This window comes from Solea solea, chromosome 20 (assembly GCF_958295425.1).
Source record: "Solea solea chromosome 20, fSolSol10.1, whole genome shotgun sequence".
Taxonomy (NCBI): Eukaryota; Metazoa; Chordata; class Actinopteri; order Pleuronectiformes; family Soleidae; genus Solea; species Solea solea.
Window position 1 is genome coordinate 7880827 of NC_081153.1, and position 19598 is coordinate 7900424.

General features: G+C 40.5%; 2 protein-coding genes across 18 annotated transcripts in view; both read left to right on the forward strand.

Annotated features, from left to right (window-relative positions):
- The window catches only part of pleca (plectin a), a 115986-nt gene extending 101318 nt beyond the window's left edge, over positions 1-14668 (forward strand). For all 16 annotated transcript variants that reach the window (XM_058619660.1, XM_058619661.1, XM_058619666.1 and 13 more), the window contains 6 exons: positions 106-189; positions 292-396; positions 899-997; positions 2650-5997; positions 6202-13108; positions 13819-14668. In XM_058619660.1, coding sequence (XP_058475643.1) covers positions 106-189; positions 292-396; positions 899-997; positions 2650-5997; positions 6202-12387 — 9822 coding nt within the window. In that variant the 3' untranslated portion in view covers positions 12388-13108; positions 13819-14668. The remainder of the gene's footprint in view (positions 1-105; positions 190-291; positions 397-898; positions 998-2649; positions 5998-6201; positions 13109-13818) is intronic.
- A 676-nt stretch (positions 14669-15344) lies between these two features.
- On the forward strand, positions 15345-18636 carry LOC131447708 (uncharacterized). 2 transcript variants are annotated; one of them, XM_058619687.1, is made up of 3 exons: positions 15345-16017; positions 17021-17340; positions 18306-18636. In XM_058619687.1, the coding sequence occupies exons 1-3, from the start codon at positions 15633-15635 to the stop codon at positions 18381-18383; spliced, it is 783 nt and encodes a 260-aa protein (XP_058475670.1). In that variant the 5' UTR covers positions 15345-15632; the 3' UTR covers positions 18384-18636. The 2 variants fall into 2 exon arrangements, with proteins under 2 accessions (XP_058475670.1, XP_058475671.1); XM_058619688.1 differs by having other exon boundaries at positions 15367-16017; positions 17045-17340.
- Positions 18637-19598: the final 962 nt, after the last annotated feature.

Here is a 19598-nt window from a genome sequence, read left to right on the forward strand (position 1 = left end):
TATTAGTTCATGTGTTGATGAAAACCCTTCCTTTTTGTAGAAAGACTGTACAATAAAAATGTAAAATTTTACTGATGTTTTAACGTTATATATTTATATTTTCAGAAACTTCTGGAAGAGATCGAGAAAAACAAGGACAAGATTGATAGTTGCCATAAGAACGCTAAAGATTACATTGATTCAGTCAAGGTTTGTTGTAGTATTTTAGCTTCACAAGAAATGTTACCTCCTGCCTCGACTTCATTTGTCTTTGACTCCTGTTTTATACTATTCCTCTTTTTTTTTATTTAGGATTACGAGTTCCAGGTTTTGACATACAAAGCCCTTCAAGATCCAATAGCGTCTCCTCTAAAGAAACCTAAAATGGAGTGTGCATCTGATAACATCATCCAGGAGGTAAGTTTCACAAACAGAAGTGACGCAGACTGTCAACTGTCTTATGTTTATACCCAAACAGTAGTTTGACATGTGGAGAAATATGAGTCATTTGGGTATCCTGAAATATAAAGCAAGCAGGTGTTAGTCTACCCTATTTTATCTCATTTAGCTTGGCGTAGCACAACAGGAAACAAGGGGAAAGTGCTAGCTTAGGTCCGTCTACAAAGTAAATTACTGTGAGTTTTTTGTCATTGCTATTATTACAAGGCAATTAAAAAAAACATTAATACACCAATGTTGACCATTGTTTAAAATGACAATTTATCCTATAGTGTTGCTTGCGTTTTGTTTTATTGTGTTCTTAAGTAGCAGGGACACAAATAATTTCATATTTCACATATATTTCATATTTCAAAACAAATTAGCCCTTCAAACATCATAATGACAACTTTCTACTAAAAAACGTTGTTATTTTAATAATCATTGTATTAAACAGTCTGTGCCACTGTGTTTCGTTCAGTATGTGACTCTGAGAACCCGCTACAGTGAGCTGATGACTCTCACCAATCAGTACATCAAATTCATCATGGATATGCAGCGCCGCCTGGAGGACGATGAGGTAACTACACACACTGAAGGGATACCGCAGCAGTCACATACAACACTGTCCCCGCCTGTGACCTGATAAATATGAGGGAAATCATTAGTCATGAAACACTGTTGGCACAGAAACAACGTCTGATTGTGTGACTCCGCATGATAAGCACATATATACGCACATCACATCCCCACTCAGACATACGTCATGTGTCTCTCATAATTTCACACAGTGTTTTAAGTCCAGTCATGTCACATAGATAAGTCTGACATGGGGATCAGCTTCACTATCAGTCACATTTTCTCAGCTGCTTGTCCAAATCCTTTAATTTGGCGTTTGCTTCTTCGTTTCCTCTTGAAATCACCAACACTTTGTGATTTGAAGGATCCAATTTTTGCCGTTACTTTTTCTCCTTATTTCCCTCTTAACTTTCTATTGTGTTTGATCCCTTTTACCTGCTCGCCAGTGCTTTGTCATGATGAATATTAATCACACGCTTAAGAGATGAATTAACTTCCCAAAACACAAGGTATTTAACCAAAGATGCTCTCACTTCATATCATTCCACTCTGCAACAGATCCATGTCTGTCCTGAAGGGGAAGGTCCGGGATTTTTGAAAACCTTTATCAAACGTGTATAAAACAATAAGTGGGAAAACAACATATTGCAGATTTGCAATATATTGTAATATATACTGTATATTATATATATTAGGATAAGTCAGTGAAGCAGTAGCTCTTTTTTGTTTTTCACTGTCTTTGCTTTAAATAAAAAATACTTTAAACAATTAGAGATAAATAATATTGTTTTTAAACATTCGGAACTTTCCCTTACTGTCTCCTGTGCACACAGATAACCATTTGTGCAAAACAGTGGAACTCATCTCGTGATATTTGCCACATCTGTTTGCAGAATCACTGTTATTTGCTCTTGGATTATGTCTTGTCAAGGTTGGCTTTGTGTTGTAAGTTAACATGCTGCGTCACCATGCTGCTCTTTTCTTTTTGTTTTCTTACTCTTAAAGTTCAAATATTGACTTGCTGTGATCCAAATTCCCCAAAATTGTTTTTAAGTTCTGTGCTATTTCTTAAATTCTTCACTGCGCTTCGGACCTTTTGCATGCAGTTTATTATTTGCTCCCTGTCCACCGTTTAATTATTTTCACTTACTCAAAATAAAGCAGCTAGTGGAGACCAAACAGACACATGCTTATTACCTTAAATGTCAGATCCTGACTTAACAAATTATATCAACCATTTCAGATACAGTTATGAAACTGATACATGAATATTTCTGCTGGAATAAAGCAGCTGCATCACCATACTCTTACTGTGTTTACAGATATTACATACACACAGTTTGCTCTAATTTTTGCCTTTATCAATGAAAATATTAATACTGCATGAAATGAAAGTACAGTGTCATAACGTGCTGTGATGTAAATTGTCATTCTTTGTGTCATACAATGAATAAACAATATTGTTATGCCCCAATACAGAAATCACTCCACATTTAAAGAAGGGTGTTTGCTGTAGCTGTAACATATCTTCATGTATTTACATTTTTATGTAACATGTTACATAAACAACTACTTTAATACTAAAGATGTATTTTAAGTTTTAAGTAAGCGACTTTAACATGTTCATAATTCTTTTTGCTTCAACTATTACAGAAAGCGTCTGAGAAACTCAAAGAGGAGGAGAGAAGAAGGATGGCAGAGATACAGGCGGAGTTAGATAAACAGAAGCAGTTGGCTGAAGCTCATGCTAAATCTGTGGCCAAAGCAGAACAAGAGGCACAGGAGCTGAAGCTGAAGATGATGGAAGAGGCCACCAAGAGGCAAGACGTCGCAGTGGACGCAGAGAAACAGAAGCAAAACATACAGCAAGAGCTGCAACATCTCAAGAGTCTGTCTGACCAGGAGATCAAGTCCAAGAATCAGCAGCTGGAGGAGGCGCTAGTCAGTCGTAGAAGGATCGAGGAAGAAATCCACATAATTAGAATCCAGTTAGAGACAACAATAAAGCAGAAGAAAACAGCCGAGGCTGAGCTACATAAGCTCGGAGACAAAGCTGCCGAGGCTGAGACGCTCAGGAAGACTGCTCAGGATGAAGCAGAAAGGCTTCGTAAGCAGGTAACTGAGGAGACTCAGAAGAAGAGGAACGCAGAAGATGAGCTGAAACGTAAGTCTGACGCTGAAAAAGAGGCAGCCAGGCAAAAGCAGAGAGCCCTGGATGATCTGGAGAGATTCAAAATGCAAGCAGAGGAGGCGGAGAGACGTATGAGACAGGCTGAGCATGAACAACTGAGGCAGATAAAGGTAGTCGAGGAGGTGGCGCAGAAGACGGCTGCCGCACATTTGCAAACCACATCAATGTCCTTTAATGAAAAGGCAACACAACTCGAGGAATCGCTGAAGAAAGAGCAAGGCACCGTCCTCAAGTTGCAGGAGGAAGCTGATAAACTCAGGAAGCAACAGGAGGAAGCAAACAAAGCAAGGGAACAAGCAGAGAAAGAGCTTGAAACATGGAGACAGAAAGCCAATGAGGCTCTCCGCTTGAGGCTACAGGCGGAGGAGGAAGCCCAAAAGAAGAGCCAGGCTCAGGAGGATGCAGAGAAGCAGAAGCTTGAGGCAGAGCGAGATGCCAAGAAAAAGGCTAAAGCAGAAGAAGCTGCACTGAAACAGAAGGAGACTGCAGAGAAAGAGTTGGAAAAACAGAGGAAATTTGCAGAACAAATAGCTCAGCAAAAGCTATCCGCAGAACAAGAGTGCATTCGTTTCAAGGCAGACTTTGAACATGCTAAACAACAGAGGGGCCTGTTGGATAACGAGCTCCAGCGTCTTAAAAATGAAGTGAACGCTGCTGAAAACCAAAGGAAACAACTGGAAGATGAGCTGGCTAAAGTCAGATCTGAAATGGACGGGCTTCTCCAGATGAAGATTAAAGCAGAGAAGGTGACGCTGGTGACCTCCGAAAAGAGCAAGCAGCTTCTCGAGTCTGAAGCAATGAAAATGAAACAACTTGCAGATGAAGCAGCCAGAATGAGGTCCGTTGCAGAAGAGGCAAAGAAGCAGCGGCAGATCGCAGAGGATGAGGCCGCGCGGCAAAGAGCAGAGGCTGAAAAGATACTCAAAGAAAAACTGGCTGCCATCAACGAGGCAACTCGTCTGAAGACTGAGGCAGAGATGGCTCTGAAAGCTAAAGAGGCAGAGAACGAAAGACTCAAAAGACAAGCAGAGGAGGAAGCTTATCAGAGAAAGATGCTGGAGGACCAAGCTGCTCAGCATAAACTAGACATTGAGGAGAAAATCACACACCTGCAGACCACATCTGTGTCTGAGTTAGAGCGACAAAAAACTATTGTGGAAGAAACTGTGAGGCAAAAGAGGCTGGTTGAAGAAGAAATCCACATCATTAAGATCAGCTTTGAGAGAGCATCAAGAGAGAAGTCAGATTTAGAGTCGGACCTGAAGAAATTGAAGGGCGTTGCAGATGAGACAGAGAAGTGCAAACGCAAAGCTGAGGAGGAGGCAGAGAAGCTGAAAAAGCTTGCCGCAGAGGAAGAGCGGAAAAGGAAAGAAGCTGAGGAGAAGGTGAAACGGATTACTGCAGCCGAGGAAGAGGCAGCAAGACAATGCAAAGTTGCTCAGGAAGAAGTTGAACGCCTTAAACAGAAAGCTGCTGAAGCCAATAATCAGAAAGACAAGGCTGAGAAAGAGGCTGAGAAGCAGGCCATTCTGGCCAAAGAAGCAGCACAGAAAAGCATGGCTGCAGAGCAGAAAGCCCAAGATGTCCTCAGTAAGAATAAAGAAGACATTCTTGCTCAGGAAAAGCTGAAAGATGAGTTTGAAAATGCCAAGAAACTTGCACAAGCAGCTGAGAAAGCCAAAGAGAAAGCAGAGAAAGAGGCTGCTTTGCTCCGTCAAAAAGCTGAGGAGGCTGAAAAACAGAAAAAAGCAGCAGAGGATGAAGCAGCTAAACAGGCCAAAGCTCAAAAGGAAACAGAGAAAGTGAGGAAAGAAGCAGAGGAGGAGGCCGCCAAGAGAGCAGCAGCCGAGGCAGCTGCTCTGAAGCAGAAGCAACAGGCTGACGCAGAGATGGCCAAGCACAAAAAAGAAGCTGAGCAAGCACTCAAACAGAAGTCTCAGGTTGAAAAGGAACTTAAAATGGTTAAATTGCAACTGGATGAGACTGATAAGCAGAAAGCAGTGTTGGATGAGGAGCTTCAGAGAGTCAAAGGTGAAGTGAATGATGCTGTCAAACAGAAGTCTCAAGTGGAGGAGGAACTGTCCAAAGTTAGGATCCAGATGGAAGAGCTCCTGAAACTCAAGCTTAGAATTGAGGAGGAAAATCGTCGCCTGATGAAGAAAGACAAGGACAGTTCTCAGAAGTTACTCGCAGAAGAAGCAGAGAAAATGAAAAGCTTGGCGGAGGAAGCTGCTAGACTTAGTGTGGAGGCTGAAGAAGCAGCCAGACAGAGGAAGACTGCAGAGTCTGACCTGGCTGAGCAGAGGGCAATTGCAGAGAAAATACTGAAGGAGAAAATGCAGGCCATCCAGGAGGCTAACAAACTGAAAGCCGAGGCAGAGGAACTGCAGAAACAAAAGAACCAGGCACAAGAAAAGGCTAAAAAACTACTGGAGGATAAGCAACAGATCCAGCAACGTCTTGACAAGGAGACCCAGGGCTTCCAAAAATCACTGGAGGTTGAGCGAAAGAGACAGCTTGAAGTTTCAGCCGAGGCAGAGAAACTGAAATTGAGGGTCAAAGAGCTCAGTGATGGTCAGGCTAAAGCTGAAGAGGAGGCTAAGAAGTTCAAGAAACAAGCAGATGAGGCAAAAGCTCAGCTTCAAGTGACAGAAAAGCACACTACAGAAACTGTTGTGCACAAGTTGGAGACACAGAGGCTTCAGAGCACCAGAGAGGCTGACGACCTGAAGAAAGCCATCGCAGACCTCGAAAAGGAGAGAGAGAAGCTGAAAAAAGAGGCGGAGAAGATTCAGAAAAAATCTCAAGAGGTATTGTCACACGAAGTAACCAGTTATTTATAACATAATGTTGCTAAACAAACTTATCACAGGAGAAAATTGTAGATAACACATGTAACATTACATTTAAAATGCAGTTCTTTACAATCGTTTGACTGCTGTTTCTAAAGTTTCTGCAATTATTTGAGTAACAGTAAAGTTTTAACAAAAATGTTCTTCTTTTCTTCTGAACAGATGGCAAATGCCCAACAAGAACAAATTGAGCAGCAAAAGGTCAAACTTCAGCAGTCTTTCCTTACAGAAAAAGAAGTGTTGTTGAAAAGAGAAAAGGCTGTTGAAGATGAGAAAAAGAAGTTTGAGATGCAGCTTGAGGAGGAAATCAACAAGGCCAAAGCCCTGAAAGATGAACAAGAACGTCAGAGGAAGTTATTGGAGGAGGAGAAGAAGAAACTTCAAGCAATAATGGACGAGGCTGTGAAGAAACAAAAGGAGGCTGAAGACGATATGAAAAACAAGCAGAAAGAAATGGAAGTGCTGGAAAAGAAAAGACTTGAGCAAGAAAAACTTCTGGGAGAAGAAAACAAAAAGCTCAGAGAGAAACTTCAGAACCTTGAAGTTTCCTCCAAACAGAGTGTATCACAAACAAAGGAAATTGAAGTCCAGACTGATAAAGTTCCCCAGGAGCAATTAGTTGCCATGACAATGGTAGGAACATCAAAGAGTGTGTTCAATGGTTCTGTTGAAGTGGATGGAGTTAAGAAAGATGGAAAATCACCTTTATTATTTGAGGGAATAAGAGAGAAAGTTCCAGCTGAAAGGCTCCATGATATTGGGGTCATAACCAAGAAGGAGCTTGACAAACTGAAAAAGGGCAAAGTGTCTGTGCAAGACCTTGGAAAGACTGACAAAGTTAAATCATGTCTTAAGGGTCAGAACACTGTTGGAGGTGTCCTGACACCTTCCAAAGAGAAAATGAGTGTCTATCAGGCCATGACAGAGAACAAAATTAGCCCAAGCACTGCCATGATGCTCCTGGAAGCTCAAGCAGCTTCTGGTTACATTGTAGATCCGGTGAAAGATAAACTCCTCTCTGTAGATGAGGCTGTTAAGGAGGAGGTGATTGGTCCTGAGCTCCATGACAAGATGCTTTCTGCAGAGAGAGCAGCTACTGGCTTCAAAGATCCCTATACTGGAGACAAAATCTCGCTCTTTGAAGCCATGAAGAAGGGACTGATAGAGAAGGAGCAGGCCACCAAATTCTTAGATGTGCAGCTTGCAACTGGTGGCATCGTTGACCCTATCAACAGCCACAGAGTACCCCTGCAGACTGCCTACAAGCAAGGTCAATTTGACGAAGACATGAACAAGAAACTCACTGATCCCAGCGATGATTGCAAATTATTCATTGACCCCAGCACTCAGGAGCAACTGACTTACCAACAGTTACTGGAGAGATGCACCAAAGACACAGAGACAGGCCTGCTGATATTACCAGTATCGGATAAAGCTGCTCAAAGTGAAAAATACACAGATATTGAGACTAAAGAAGTGTTGAGTAAGTCAAACGTTGCTGTGCCTTTTGGAAAATTCAAGGGAAAAACTATCACCATTTGGGAAATCATCAATTCTGAGTATTTCACTGAACAGCAAAGGCGAGAACTAATTCGCCAGTACAAGACAGGCAAGATCACTGTGGAGAAGATAATCAAAATTGTCATTACTGTCGTGGAAGACAAGGAGAAGAATAGTGAAAATGCCTTTAATGGTTTGAGAGCTCCAGTCTCTGCCAACGAATTGTTAGAGTCCAAGGTGATAAACAAAGACTTGTTCAACAGGTTGAGTAATGGTAAGATAACAGTTAAAGAGATCTCAGAGATGGAGCCTGTCAAGAAAGCACTGCAGGGAACACCAAGCATTGCTGGACTATTGAATGAACCAACCAAGGAGAAAATGTCTTTCTATCAAGCAATGAAGAAAGAATTACTATCACCTGAAACTGCACTGAACCTCCTTGAAGCTCAAGCAGCAACTGGGTTTGTAATCGATCCTGTCAAAAATGAGAAGGTCCCTGTTGATGAAGCTGTTAAGTCAGGAATTGTAGGCCCAGAACTGCATGAACGACTTCTATCTGCAGAGAGAGCTGTCAGTGGCTTCAAAGATCCATATACAGGAAAGAAGGTGTCCCTGTTTGAAGCAATGAACAAAGGCCTTATTACAAAAGACCATGGCATTCGTTTGCTTGAGGCGCAACTCTCAACAGGTGGAATTATTGACCCTGTCAAAAGCTATCGCATCCCACATGAAATTGCCTGCAAGCGTGGATATTTGGATGAAAAAATCTCCAAGACCCTGAACAAGAGCACTGATGAAACAAAGGTATTTTATGATCCTAACTTGCAAGAGGAGGCAACATATGCAGACCTCATGAAAAAGTGTGTCACAGATAAAGACACCGACCTCCCATTGCTCCCCCTCTCAAAGGAAGCTGCAAAGCCAAAGGAGGAAAAACAGATCACAGAGGCTAAGACTCAAGAGGATTTGAATCAAACAAGAATGGAACTGGAGTATGGCCCTTTCAAAGGAAGGAAGGTCACAATTTGGGAAATCATAAACTCGACATACATCACTGAGGAGCAAAGAATACAGCTTATTCGACAGTACAGAATGGGGCAAGTGACAATTGAAAAATTAATAACAATTGTAGTAACTATGGTTGAGGAAAAGGAAGACAAAGCAAAAGAAGCCATCTGCTTTGAAGGCCTTAGGGCACCAGTTCCTGCCAACTCATTGCTTGATTCCAACATAATTGACAAGGCTACATTTGATCAACTCCAACAGGGTAAAAAGACACCGAAAGAAATTAGTGAAACTGATAAGGTCAGGAAGTACTTACAGGGCACAGCATGCATTGGTGGTATCACTATGGAAGATTCAAATGAGAAGTTAAGCATTTATCAAGCAATGAAAAATAATGTGTTACAACACAACACCGGGCTCGCATTACTGGAGGCTCAAGCTGCAACTGGTTTCATAACTGATCCAGTCAAAAATATGAAATACTCTGTCGATGATGCTGTGAAAGATGGAGTTGTTGGCCCAGAGCTTCATGAGAAACTTCTCATAGCTGAAAAAGCAGTGACAGGATACAAAGATCCATATACAGGCAACACAATTTCTTTATTCCAAGCCATGAAGAAAGAGCTTGTACTAAGAGAACATGCTATTCCTCTCCTGGAGGCTCAGTTAAATACAGGAGGGATCATTGATCCAGTCAGCAGCCATCGTGTTCCCAATGATGTGGCCATTCAGCGTGGCTGTTTCAGCAAACAAATGGCTAAGTCCTTCAATGAACCCTCAGGTGACATTAAAGGATTCACTGATCCCAACACCAATGAGAGTGCAACTTACAAGCAGTTGCTGGGGAAATGCACCAGAGATCCCTCCTCTGGTCTGTGCTACCTGCCACTGACTAAAGTTGAGGCCCCTGCTCCAGTTGAGAAATCCTATCAGTGCACAGAGGAGCAAGCCCAAACGGAGCTAGCCAACACTCAAATTGAGATACCACACAAGAGTTTTGCAGGCCAGAGTATGTCCATTTGGGAAGTCATGAACTCAAATATGCTTCCAGAGAAGGAGAGGCAGCGTCTCATGGAACAGTTCCGCCTGGGTCAAATCACAAAAGACAGAATGCTTATCATCATCATTGAAATCATTGAACAAAGAGAGATACTCAAGGTAGATCAGAGCATGTCCTGTGATGTAATCAGAAGAAGAGTTACTATTGAAGAGCTATACAGTGCTCGAATCATTGACTTGCACACATACAACCTCCTCAAACAAGAAAAGATGTCGATTCGGGAGGTCATGGAAATGACATCAGTAAAACAGTACCTCTTTGGCACTGGTACTATTGCTGGAATTATGTCAGACAGTCCACCAAAGATCAGCATTTACCAGGCTATGAAGATTGGGAAGATTAACCCTGAAATTGCTTTGAATCTCCTGGAGGCTCAAGCAGCAACAGGATTCATGATTGATCCAGTTAAAGATGAACTTCTAACAGTTGATGAAGCTGTGCGCAAAGGACTTGTGGGCCCTGAACTTCACGACAAACTTCTCTCTGCTGAGAGAGCTGTCACAGGCTATAGGGATCCCTACAGTGGGAAAGTGATTTCTCTGTTCCAGGCTATGAAAAAAGACCTGATTCCTGAGGATTATGCATTGAGGCTTTTGGAGGCTCAGAATGCCACTGGTGGATTAATAGATCCTGAATACTACTTCCGCCTCCCCTCAGACGTAGCTATGCAGCGTGGATACATCAATAAAGAGACACTTGACAGAATATCTGAGCCTACTGGCAATGTTCAAGGATACACTGATCCAACAACAGATGAAAAACAGTCCTATGCCCAGCTACTGAAAAGAAGCAGAGTTGACAAAGAAAGTGGTATGAGACTGCTTTCACTGGCAGACAGAAGACTTCTCTTCAAGGGTCTCAGAAAGCAAATTACTGTGGATGAGCTGCTTCGTTCACAGATTATTGACCAAAAGACCTACAATGAGCTCACTGAGGGTGTCATAACGGTGGAGGAAGTCAGCAGAGACGTGAAGAAATTCCTTGAGGGAACCAGTTGCATTGCTGGTGTATATGTAGAATCTACCAAAGATCGTTTGTCCATTTATCAGGCCATGAAGAAGAACATGATCAGACCAGGCACTGCCTTTGAACTCCTTGAGGCTCAAGCTGCCACAGGATATGTCATTGATCCTATCAAGAACCTTAAACTCAATGTCATAGAAGCTGTGAAACTGAATGTTGTTGGCCCAGAGTTTAAAGAAAAACTCATCTCAGCTGAACGAGCTGTCACAGGCTACAAGGACCCGTATTCTGGCAAGATCATCTCACTATTCCAGGCAATGAAAAAGGGCCTCATTCTCAAAGACCATGGCATTCGTCTGCTAGAGGCTCAGATTGCTACTGGTGGAATCATTGATCCTCAGGAGAGCCATCGATTGCCAGTTGAAACAGCTTATGAACGTGGCTTATTTGATGAGGAAATGAATGAAATCCTCACTGACCCATCTGATGACACAAAGGGCTTCTTTGACCCCAACACAGAGGAGAATCTTACCTACCTACAGCTGATGGAGAGATGTATGACTGACCCAGAAACAGGCCTTGCTCTTCTGCTGTTGAAAGAAAAGAAGCGCGAGAGGAAGACGTCATCCAAGTCTTCTGTGCGTAAACGTAGGGTCGTCATTGTTGATCCGGAGACTGGTAAAGAAATGTCTGTGTATGAGGCATATCAGAAAGGGCTCATAGACCACCAGACATATCTAGAGCTTTCAGAACAAGAGTGTGAATGGGAAGAAATCACCAGCACCTCATCCGATGGAGTTGTGAAATCCATGATCATTGACAGGCGGTCAGGTCGCCAGTATGACATTGATGATGCAATCTCACGGGGTCTGATTGACAAGTCAGCACTCGATCAGTACCGAGCAGGAAGTCTGTCCATCACAGAGTTTGCAGACATGTTGTCTGGAAACATGAGTGGAAGTAGATCACGGTCCTCCTCCTTTGGCTCATCTTCCTCCTACACCATGAGCCCAGTACCTTCCATAAAAACACCAGCAACCGTATGGAATGATCCAACAGAGGAGACTGGCCCTGTCGCAGGAATCTTAGACACAGAAACACTGGAGAAGGTGTCCGTCACAGAGGCTATTCACAGGAACCTTGTAGACAATATAACCGGTCAAAGGTTGCTGGAAGCTCAGGCCTGCACTGGAGGCATCCTCGACCCAAATACTGGAGAGAAGTTCTCTGTTGCTGATGCAATGAACAAAGGGCTTGTGGATAAGATTATGGTGGACCGCATCAATCTAGCCCAGAAGGCTTACAATGGATTTGAAGATCCTAGAACAAAAACAAAAATGTCTGCTGCCCAAGCTCTTAAGAAAGGCTGGCTCTACTATGAGGCTGGACAGCGATTCCTGGAGGTCCAGTATCTCACTGGTGGTTTAATTGATCCAGATGCCACCGGCAGAGTCTCTGTAGATGAGGCTGTGAAGAAAGGCACCTTAGATGCACGTACTGCACAGAAGTTACGAGATGTTAGTGCTTACTCAAAATACCTCACATGCCCCAAAACCAAGCTGAAGATCTCATACAAGGATGCGATGGAAAGGAGCATGATAGAGGAAGGGACTGGTCTGAGACTACTTGAAGCATCGTCCCAGTCTAGTAAAGGCCTTTATAGTCCCTATAGCATCAGTGGGTCTGGTTCAGGTGCTGGGTCACGGTCTGGTTCAAGAAGTGGATCCAGAAGAGGCAGCTTTGATGCCACAGGATCGAGTTTCACCACCACCTTCTCCTCTTCCTCCTACAGTTCACCCAGCTACAGCCGTCGATACTGATGAGTCCAAACACCAAGGAATGATAATCTAAGGAAACGAAACCCTATAAACCACAGTTCTCACCAGATGCCTAATTCTCAGTGGAATAAAGACTGCCTTTATTCTGCTCTGCATGTGGTAGTTACACAATACATTTTATATCAGTTACATTTTTTTGTATATTTTACATTTGCTTTTAGCTATCATATAAAATGTTGATAACCAAACTGTAAGCACCTAAGAGTATGTAACAGCAGCATTATTTTAGTGTACATTTTTTTTTTAAATTCACTATCCTACACATTAATTTTACCACAAAGGTACATTTATTTCCCTGGTTGGTAAAGATAACCAAATTGGTTGTACAATTAAACACATCTTCTGGACAAGCTTTTAAAGAAAGATAAAAATCCACTCTGCAGAGCAGAATAAGGAGTCTGACTCCTGAAGTTGAACCACACTACAGAGTGTCTGCTTTAAGAAGGCCAAGCTTCAAGATCTTTCCTCTTCTGGGCTCCACTGCCTCGTGTAATCTGAAAAATAACAGAAATCTAAAAACCCTGGAGCTGCAGCAACATGCCTCACCTTTGTGAAATAAACTCCCAAAGAACAAACTCACACAACTGAATATGTAGCCTCTTCTGACCATTAACACCATCTGACTGAGTTTCTGGACTGACTATGAACATCCAACGTCAAGACAAACACATACAACTCCCAGCGTTTTTGGACGTTTAAAAAGGTACGTGAAGACATCATTTACCTTTTAATTCAAGACCATGGGCCACATGCATCCCGTCAATTGATTTTATGAACCGTAAATATTGTGTTACATGTTAAAACAAACACTTTTATTTTGAAATCTTGTCATTGTAATATCATGATGTAGTTTAAACTTACATAGAGCCCACAGTTGGACTTTGTTTTCTGTCTTGTCCACACGTTGCCAGGTATTTGTAGTCTGATATTTTCTGCTGATATTTTCCCTATTTCGTCCATCAAATGTGATTTTGTTATTGTAGTTATTTTAAGATGAAAATAGTTAGACAGTCTTGTAATAATTACATTTTAGCAATTAGGGGCTCAATAAAGTATCTTAAACTGCCATTAATCACACTTTACTGCATTTAATATCCACCACCTAATATTCTGAAGTTCAAATCACACTCCAACCTTTCTGATTAAAATTACTTTATTTTTTTTATTTTTTTCTCCATCCACACATATGTAAACAGTAAACCTGGAGTTTTCAGTGGCATAAAAACTCCATTTACATGTGGACGGAAGAACAAAACACACTAAAAAAAAAATCAGACCAGATTAGGTAGTCTGTTTTAATCCACTGACAATTGAGTTGTAATTCCTTTGCTTTTGTGGTTGTGACATTGATTTTTTTTAGATAAATAGAATCGCTAATGTTTCTCTCCAATGTTTTGTGTTTTTCTGTTCCAGGTTGTTGTCTTCACGGATCATCTCGTCTCCAGCTCTTCTCAGACGTCTTCCAGAGACCCATCAGCACTGACCTGCTGTCGTCAGCCATTTGTTTTGCAACAGTACACTTAACTCACACTTAACTCTTCCAGTAGATTATGTTATAGAAAACGTGGACCATATTCTGAAACTCGCATCTAACCCGTGAACACATTTAAAGGCCTAATCCGTGCTTTGTAAGTGCCTGCAAAATACCGTTTGACGTGGAGCGGTGTAAGATGATGCGGTGGTTTCCACTGCAGACTGACTCATGCATGACTGAAAGAGCAATGCTACTTATAACTGTACTTTAACTGTTATCAGGTAATCCTTTTTACATCACTACGTCACAATCTAACTCGAAAAGAAAAAGACTAACAGTTCATTTCAGTGGTTTATGAATGTGTAATAGGTAAAAAGTTTTTCTTTCACAGACAGGTATACGTACGTACTGTATATTGATGATTATGTCGAGCACTGTTGCTTCAAAAAAAGCCATGAATTTGAACATTTCTTTGAGAAAGATCTTAAAGCTTTTGCCGCCAGACCCAGTATTTCTATTTTCCCCGCCACATGTACTTGTTTTGGTTTGAAATGTAAAGCGACGGTTGAAACCTACAGTATATATCGTTTTATTTTCCTACTCCGCTTTGCATGTTTTACTAACATTTATTCATTAAAGTGTTTATTTTATCATTTCAGAAAAAAAAGGTTTGAAGGATGTATTTTACTGAGGGTCGAGCCTTGTTCAAAATGGTGTATTTATATTAAAATGGTGACAAGGAATTTTATTGTAACGCCTTTACGCAGTGTAAATAAACATGGAAATGATTTTGGCTCTGTCGAGTGTTTTCACTGAGCCCTCAGCGTTTGTTTTTAATCTGCATAAATCTAAAGCAAACACGACATGACTTCAGCTTAAGTCTCTGAATAATTAAGTCACACTTTAATGATCCAGTCAACAATTATTATAGCACTGTTCTTTTAAGGTGAAAACACTTGCAGTGTTATAATGATAAGATTTTTGCAATAATTTCCCAGTCATGGGCTTAATAAAGTATCTGAAACTGACAATTGAATGTGATAACATTAAACAATGCACTGATAACAACAATTTATTATTATTCCTAATTAGTCACAAGCACTGTTTTTAAAGGAAGAGGACAATGTTTTTCACTCTATAACGAGGCGCAAGTTTGACAACCGCTGTAGAGATTTAGTGAAGATCTACATCTGCTGTCTGTCTGACTGTCTGTCCTATTCTGTCTGTCTGTGTCGTTCTATTCTATCTGTCTGTCTGTCTTTCTTTCCTACTGTGTACATACATTTACACCTATTATGTGTAAATGTATATGTAAATGGCTCTATTATTTATAACATTATAATAATAATAATTATTATTATATTATTATAAATACAGCACACAGACGCATGTAGTGACAGTTTTAAACTCAGTGTGGTTCATGTTCCTATTTAAGTGTTTATTATATTCAGTGTATCTTATATAAAACAGACAAACATGTTTTTTTATTGATTCTCACAGGTGCTGTAGGTTTGTTTTTTTCTTTTCTTTTTTTAATAGTGTGGAACGAGCTGTTGATTGGACAGTAAAAATCTTCCGACGTGTGAGAAAGTAACAAATGAAACAAAGTAAATGATGAAGAGTTTGCACCTGCTCTAACACACACACACACACACACACACACATCCACAGACACACACACAGCAGCAGCAGCACTCAGATTCTGGCTGAAGATTTCTTAATAGTTAGTTATTAGAGTTGGTGACCTTGCTCCATGTCTGTGTCGAAGCCCCGCCGGCAGCTGAAATGCTCCCGCTGCCGCCACCATGGTTTCGTCACCCCGCAGAAGGGACATGTCCGACTGTGTCCCTTCTTACAGTGCGGGTGCTGGAAGTGTCAGCTGATCACGCAGCGGACTCGTCTCACTGTCCAGCAGAGGAACCTGAGCAGAGTGGGAAGACCCGGTCCTCCCGCCACTGAGGACACCTCCAGCACCGGACCTTCACCTGCACAGATGCTGCGGCCCCGGGCTGCGGACGCCGCGGAGAGAAGCGCGGACACCGGCGACCATCCGCTGGATCTCCGCCGCAAACCTGAGGCCGGAGCAGAGATTCCAGAGATGCTGACCTTCACTTCCACACAACTGCCTTCAACTTTCAGTAAGTTATTATTATCAAAAAGTTTTTCTTGCAATGATTTCTTTGTAAGTTGGAGCAAAAGAAAAAGAAAATATTCACATTTAAGAAGCTGAAAAATCAGAGAAACTTATTTTAATTATTTAAAAAAAAAACACTCAATCATTATTATTGTTATTATTAATAAAATAGTTGGCAGTTAATTAAGTAATGATTTATCTAAATAAATGAGTAAATGATCATGTTGATATGTATTTCACACATTTTTCTTAAACTCAAAAATGTTTTCCTTTATTACAGAATTAAAAGAGATCGTTTAAATATCTAACGTCTAAACATGACAATTTACTCATTATAGTTGAATTATTATAGTTCGAATAATAAGAAATTAGGTACATTTGCAAAGACAGAGTATGTGCGCTTCATTAAAAGACAATTTCACATTGAAAAGGAAAAAAAATTCAGAATTCAAAATAGCGGGAGATCTTAATAGTTAATTAACTAATTCATTCATTCATTCATTAAATATTAATGTAATAAACTGTAAATTACACATGCATATTTACTTGGAGAAATTCACATCTAAGAACAGGATTAAGTTAATTGGTTTCTCACTAATGCATAAACTATATAATAATAATAATAATAATTTGACATGATTGCTGTCTGAATTAGTTAAATCTGTTTGAATGAATAATTCAACTTTTCATTTTTGTTTTATTTTTCTATTTGAGTAGAAGCTTTTGACTAAATCTAATAAAACTTCCTTTACTTTCTCTCTCCTTACTTTCTGTTGTGTTTCATGTTCCCTCATAAAAAGACACAATTTAATAATATAATAATAAAATAATAATAACAACTATTATAATAATAACAATAATTATAATATACAAATGGAAAATGTATATAGTTGCTAATAAATAAAATACAAACCAAAACACAAAAACCCAACAATCTCATGTTTATGACATTTAAAAATTTAAAAATTATTAAATTCAATTACATTCAATTAAATTAAAATGAGAAGGATTATTTTCTGTTCTTGCTGCAGATGGACTTCCTCCACCTCCTTGTCCTCCTCGACCCCCTCGTCCTCCTCTTCCTCCACCTCCTTCTCCTCCTCCTCCTCCTCATCCTCCTCCTCATCCTCCTCCTCATCCTCCTCCTCATCCTCCTCCATCTCATCCTGTGATTGTGTGTGGACTCGTCGGTCATTTCCCCAGCTACTACCTCTGTCCACACTGTGACCGGCCGTGGCTTCCACCTGCTGGAGTGAACAACACTGCACTGTGTGGTTCCGTCCAGCAGAGGGCAGTGAAGCACCAACCTGACCTGGGACCTGACAATGTAAGTCATGTTTGAACTGCGGGACAAACCATTATCACAAACTATTAAAACAAATATGATTGTGTTACTGGCCACGCTGCCAAATTTAAATGATTAAAACAGTCACTATGTGTTTAAAATCACAAGATTCAATGATCGGTGAATCATTTATGTGATTTTTGGATACCTTACATACTTAGACATTTTTGTGACTTTTTGGACACCTAACTATACTAAGACATTTATGTGACTTTGTGGACACCTTACTATACTTAGACATTTTTATGAGTTTTTGGACACCTTACTATACTAAGACATTTTTCTGACTTTTTGGACACCTTACTATACTAAGACATTTTTCTGACTTTTTGGACACCTTACTATACTAAGACATTTTTGTGACTTTTTGACACCTTACTATACTAAGACATTTTTGTGACTTTTTTGACACCTTACTATACTAAGACATTTTTGTGACTTTTTGGACACCTTACTATACTAAGACATTTTTGTGACTTTTTTGACACCTTACTATACTAAGACATTTTTGTGACTTTTTGGACACCTTAATAAAGTAAGACATTTTTGCGACTTTTTGGACACCTTACTAAGACATTTATGTGACTTTGTGAACACCTTACTATACTTAGACATTTTTATGACTTTTTGGACACCTTACGATACTTACACATTTATATGACTTTTTTGACGCGTTACTATACTAAGATATTTTTGTGAGTTTTTGGACACCTTACTTTACTAAGACATTTTTGTGACTTTTTGGACACCTTCCTATACTAAGACATTTTTATGACTTTTTGGACGCCTTACTATCTAAGACATTTTTATGACTTTTTGCATGCTTTACTATACTTAGACATGTTTGTGACAAAAAATGTTATCCACGGAAGTTACCATTTATAGTCACTTGCCTGATAAATGGTTAAATATTTAAAAGCTTGTCTTGTTGTGGTTTAATGTGACAGGACAATAAGGGGCATCACCCTCTGTCCTCCTCCACCACCACCAGAGAACACCCAGCCACCTCTGTCCACACACAGTGAGCCCGAAACAGAGAAGATGGATTAAAGCAGCTTGAGCCAGTTCATCCCAGGAAGCTGGATTAGTCATGAAAACAGCACCGCAGGTGTTTCCTGCCCTTTATTTATTTTCAAAAAGAATGCTGTTAATTGTTGTTGTTGATGTTGTTGATCGTTGAGTGAATGTTCTGCACTGTTTCCTGTTTGTGTAAAAAACCGAAAATGTTAAAATATTTTTGCAATCTAAGTGTTGTAATTAAATTCAGTTCAAATATTTCTTCCCCGAAGCATTTTTTATTTATTTTTTTAAAGGTGACATCTTGGTGAATGCTTGTATCACACATATATGTTCGTTATGGAGGTCAACTTACATATATTAACTTGTTTTCATGGTTAAAATCCTCCTAATCGCTGCAAACGAGCCGATCAAAATATGTCCTCACTGACGATCTTGTCAGCCGCGCTGTTTCAGACCAAAATCACACCCCCAGAACGTGGAATATGTTGTGATTGGCCAGCCAACGAGAGCTTTCCCACTATCCTGTGATTGGCCAGGTACCTGGAAGTGAGGTAATTGGTAGGCCAGCTCTCAGATACACAGCTCCCCCTCTGGCACGGTGGATGCTCTGCATCTCAGCAGCTACAACGAGAGTAGTTCTTCTTCTTCTGCGTTTGAATGTACGCAACCGGATGTGCCCGGACTTGTGCCCGCACCAGGAGGCGCTACGGTGGTGAGAGGAGTGGTAAGGTTTACTGATGACAACATCAAATTACGGAAGTGCCGATCCACTTCGCAGAGCCCAGGAAAAAAATAAAACCCTATTTTCTCAGCAGTGGCTGAACTGTTTGTTCTGAAACTTTAGGGTTTCATAAACGAGGTTATGATACACACACAAACGCAGCGTTAATTGGAGCTTCCGGTCTATGTCGCCTTTAAGTGAAGAATAAATGTTTATACGTTTTTCGTTCTGCCCATGGCCGAGTGGAACAGGACCTTGGCTTGTAACTAGAGGGTTGCAGGTTCAAATCCTGACAGAGAAAGTGCCGGGGTACCTCTTAGCAAAGCATCCAAACCCTGTTAGTTGGAAACTCTTGAATTACTTGTTTGGTGAAACATACTTTATTTACATTATACTAAATTTCTGCAGTCGTTGCTGAAAAGTAGCTCATGGTGATTATATTATCTAATCTATATATTAAATAAATGTAATAAAAAATAAACATCAGATCAAAGCTTTT

Excerpts from the sequence above, each read along its gene's own strand:
- LOC131447708 (XM_058619687.1), top strand. The coding sequence starts at position 15,633 with ATGTCTGTGTCGAAGCCCCGCCGGCAGCTGAAATGCTCCCGCTGCCGC. Across the intron at positions 16,018-17,020 it reads ACAACTGCCTTCAACTTTCA|GATTATTTTCTGTTCTTGCT; the intron begins GTAAGTTATTAT and ends TAAAATGAGAAG. Across the intron at positions 17,341-18,305 it reads CTGACCTGGGACCTGACAAT|GACAATAAGGGGCATCACCC; the intron begins GTAAGTCATGTT and ends TTAATGTGACAG.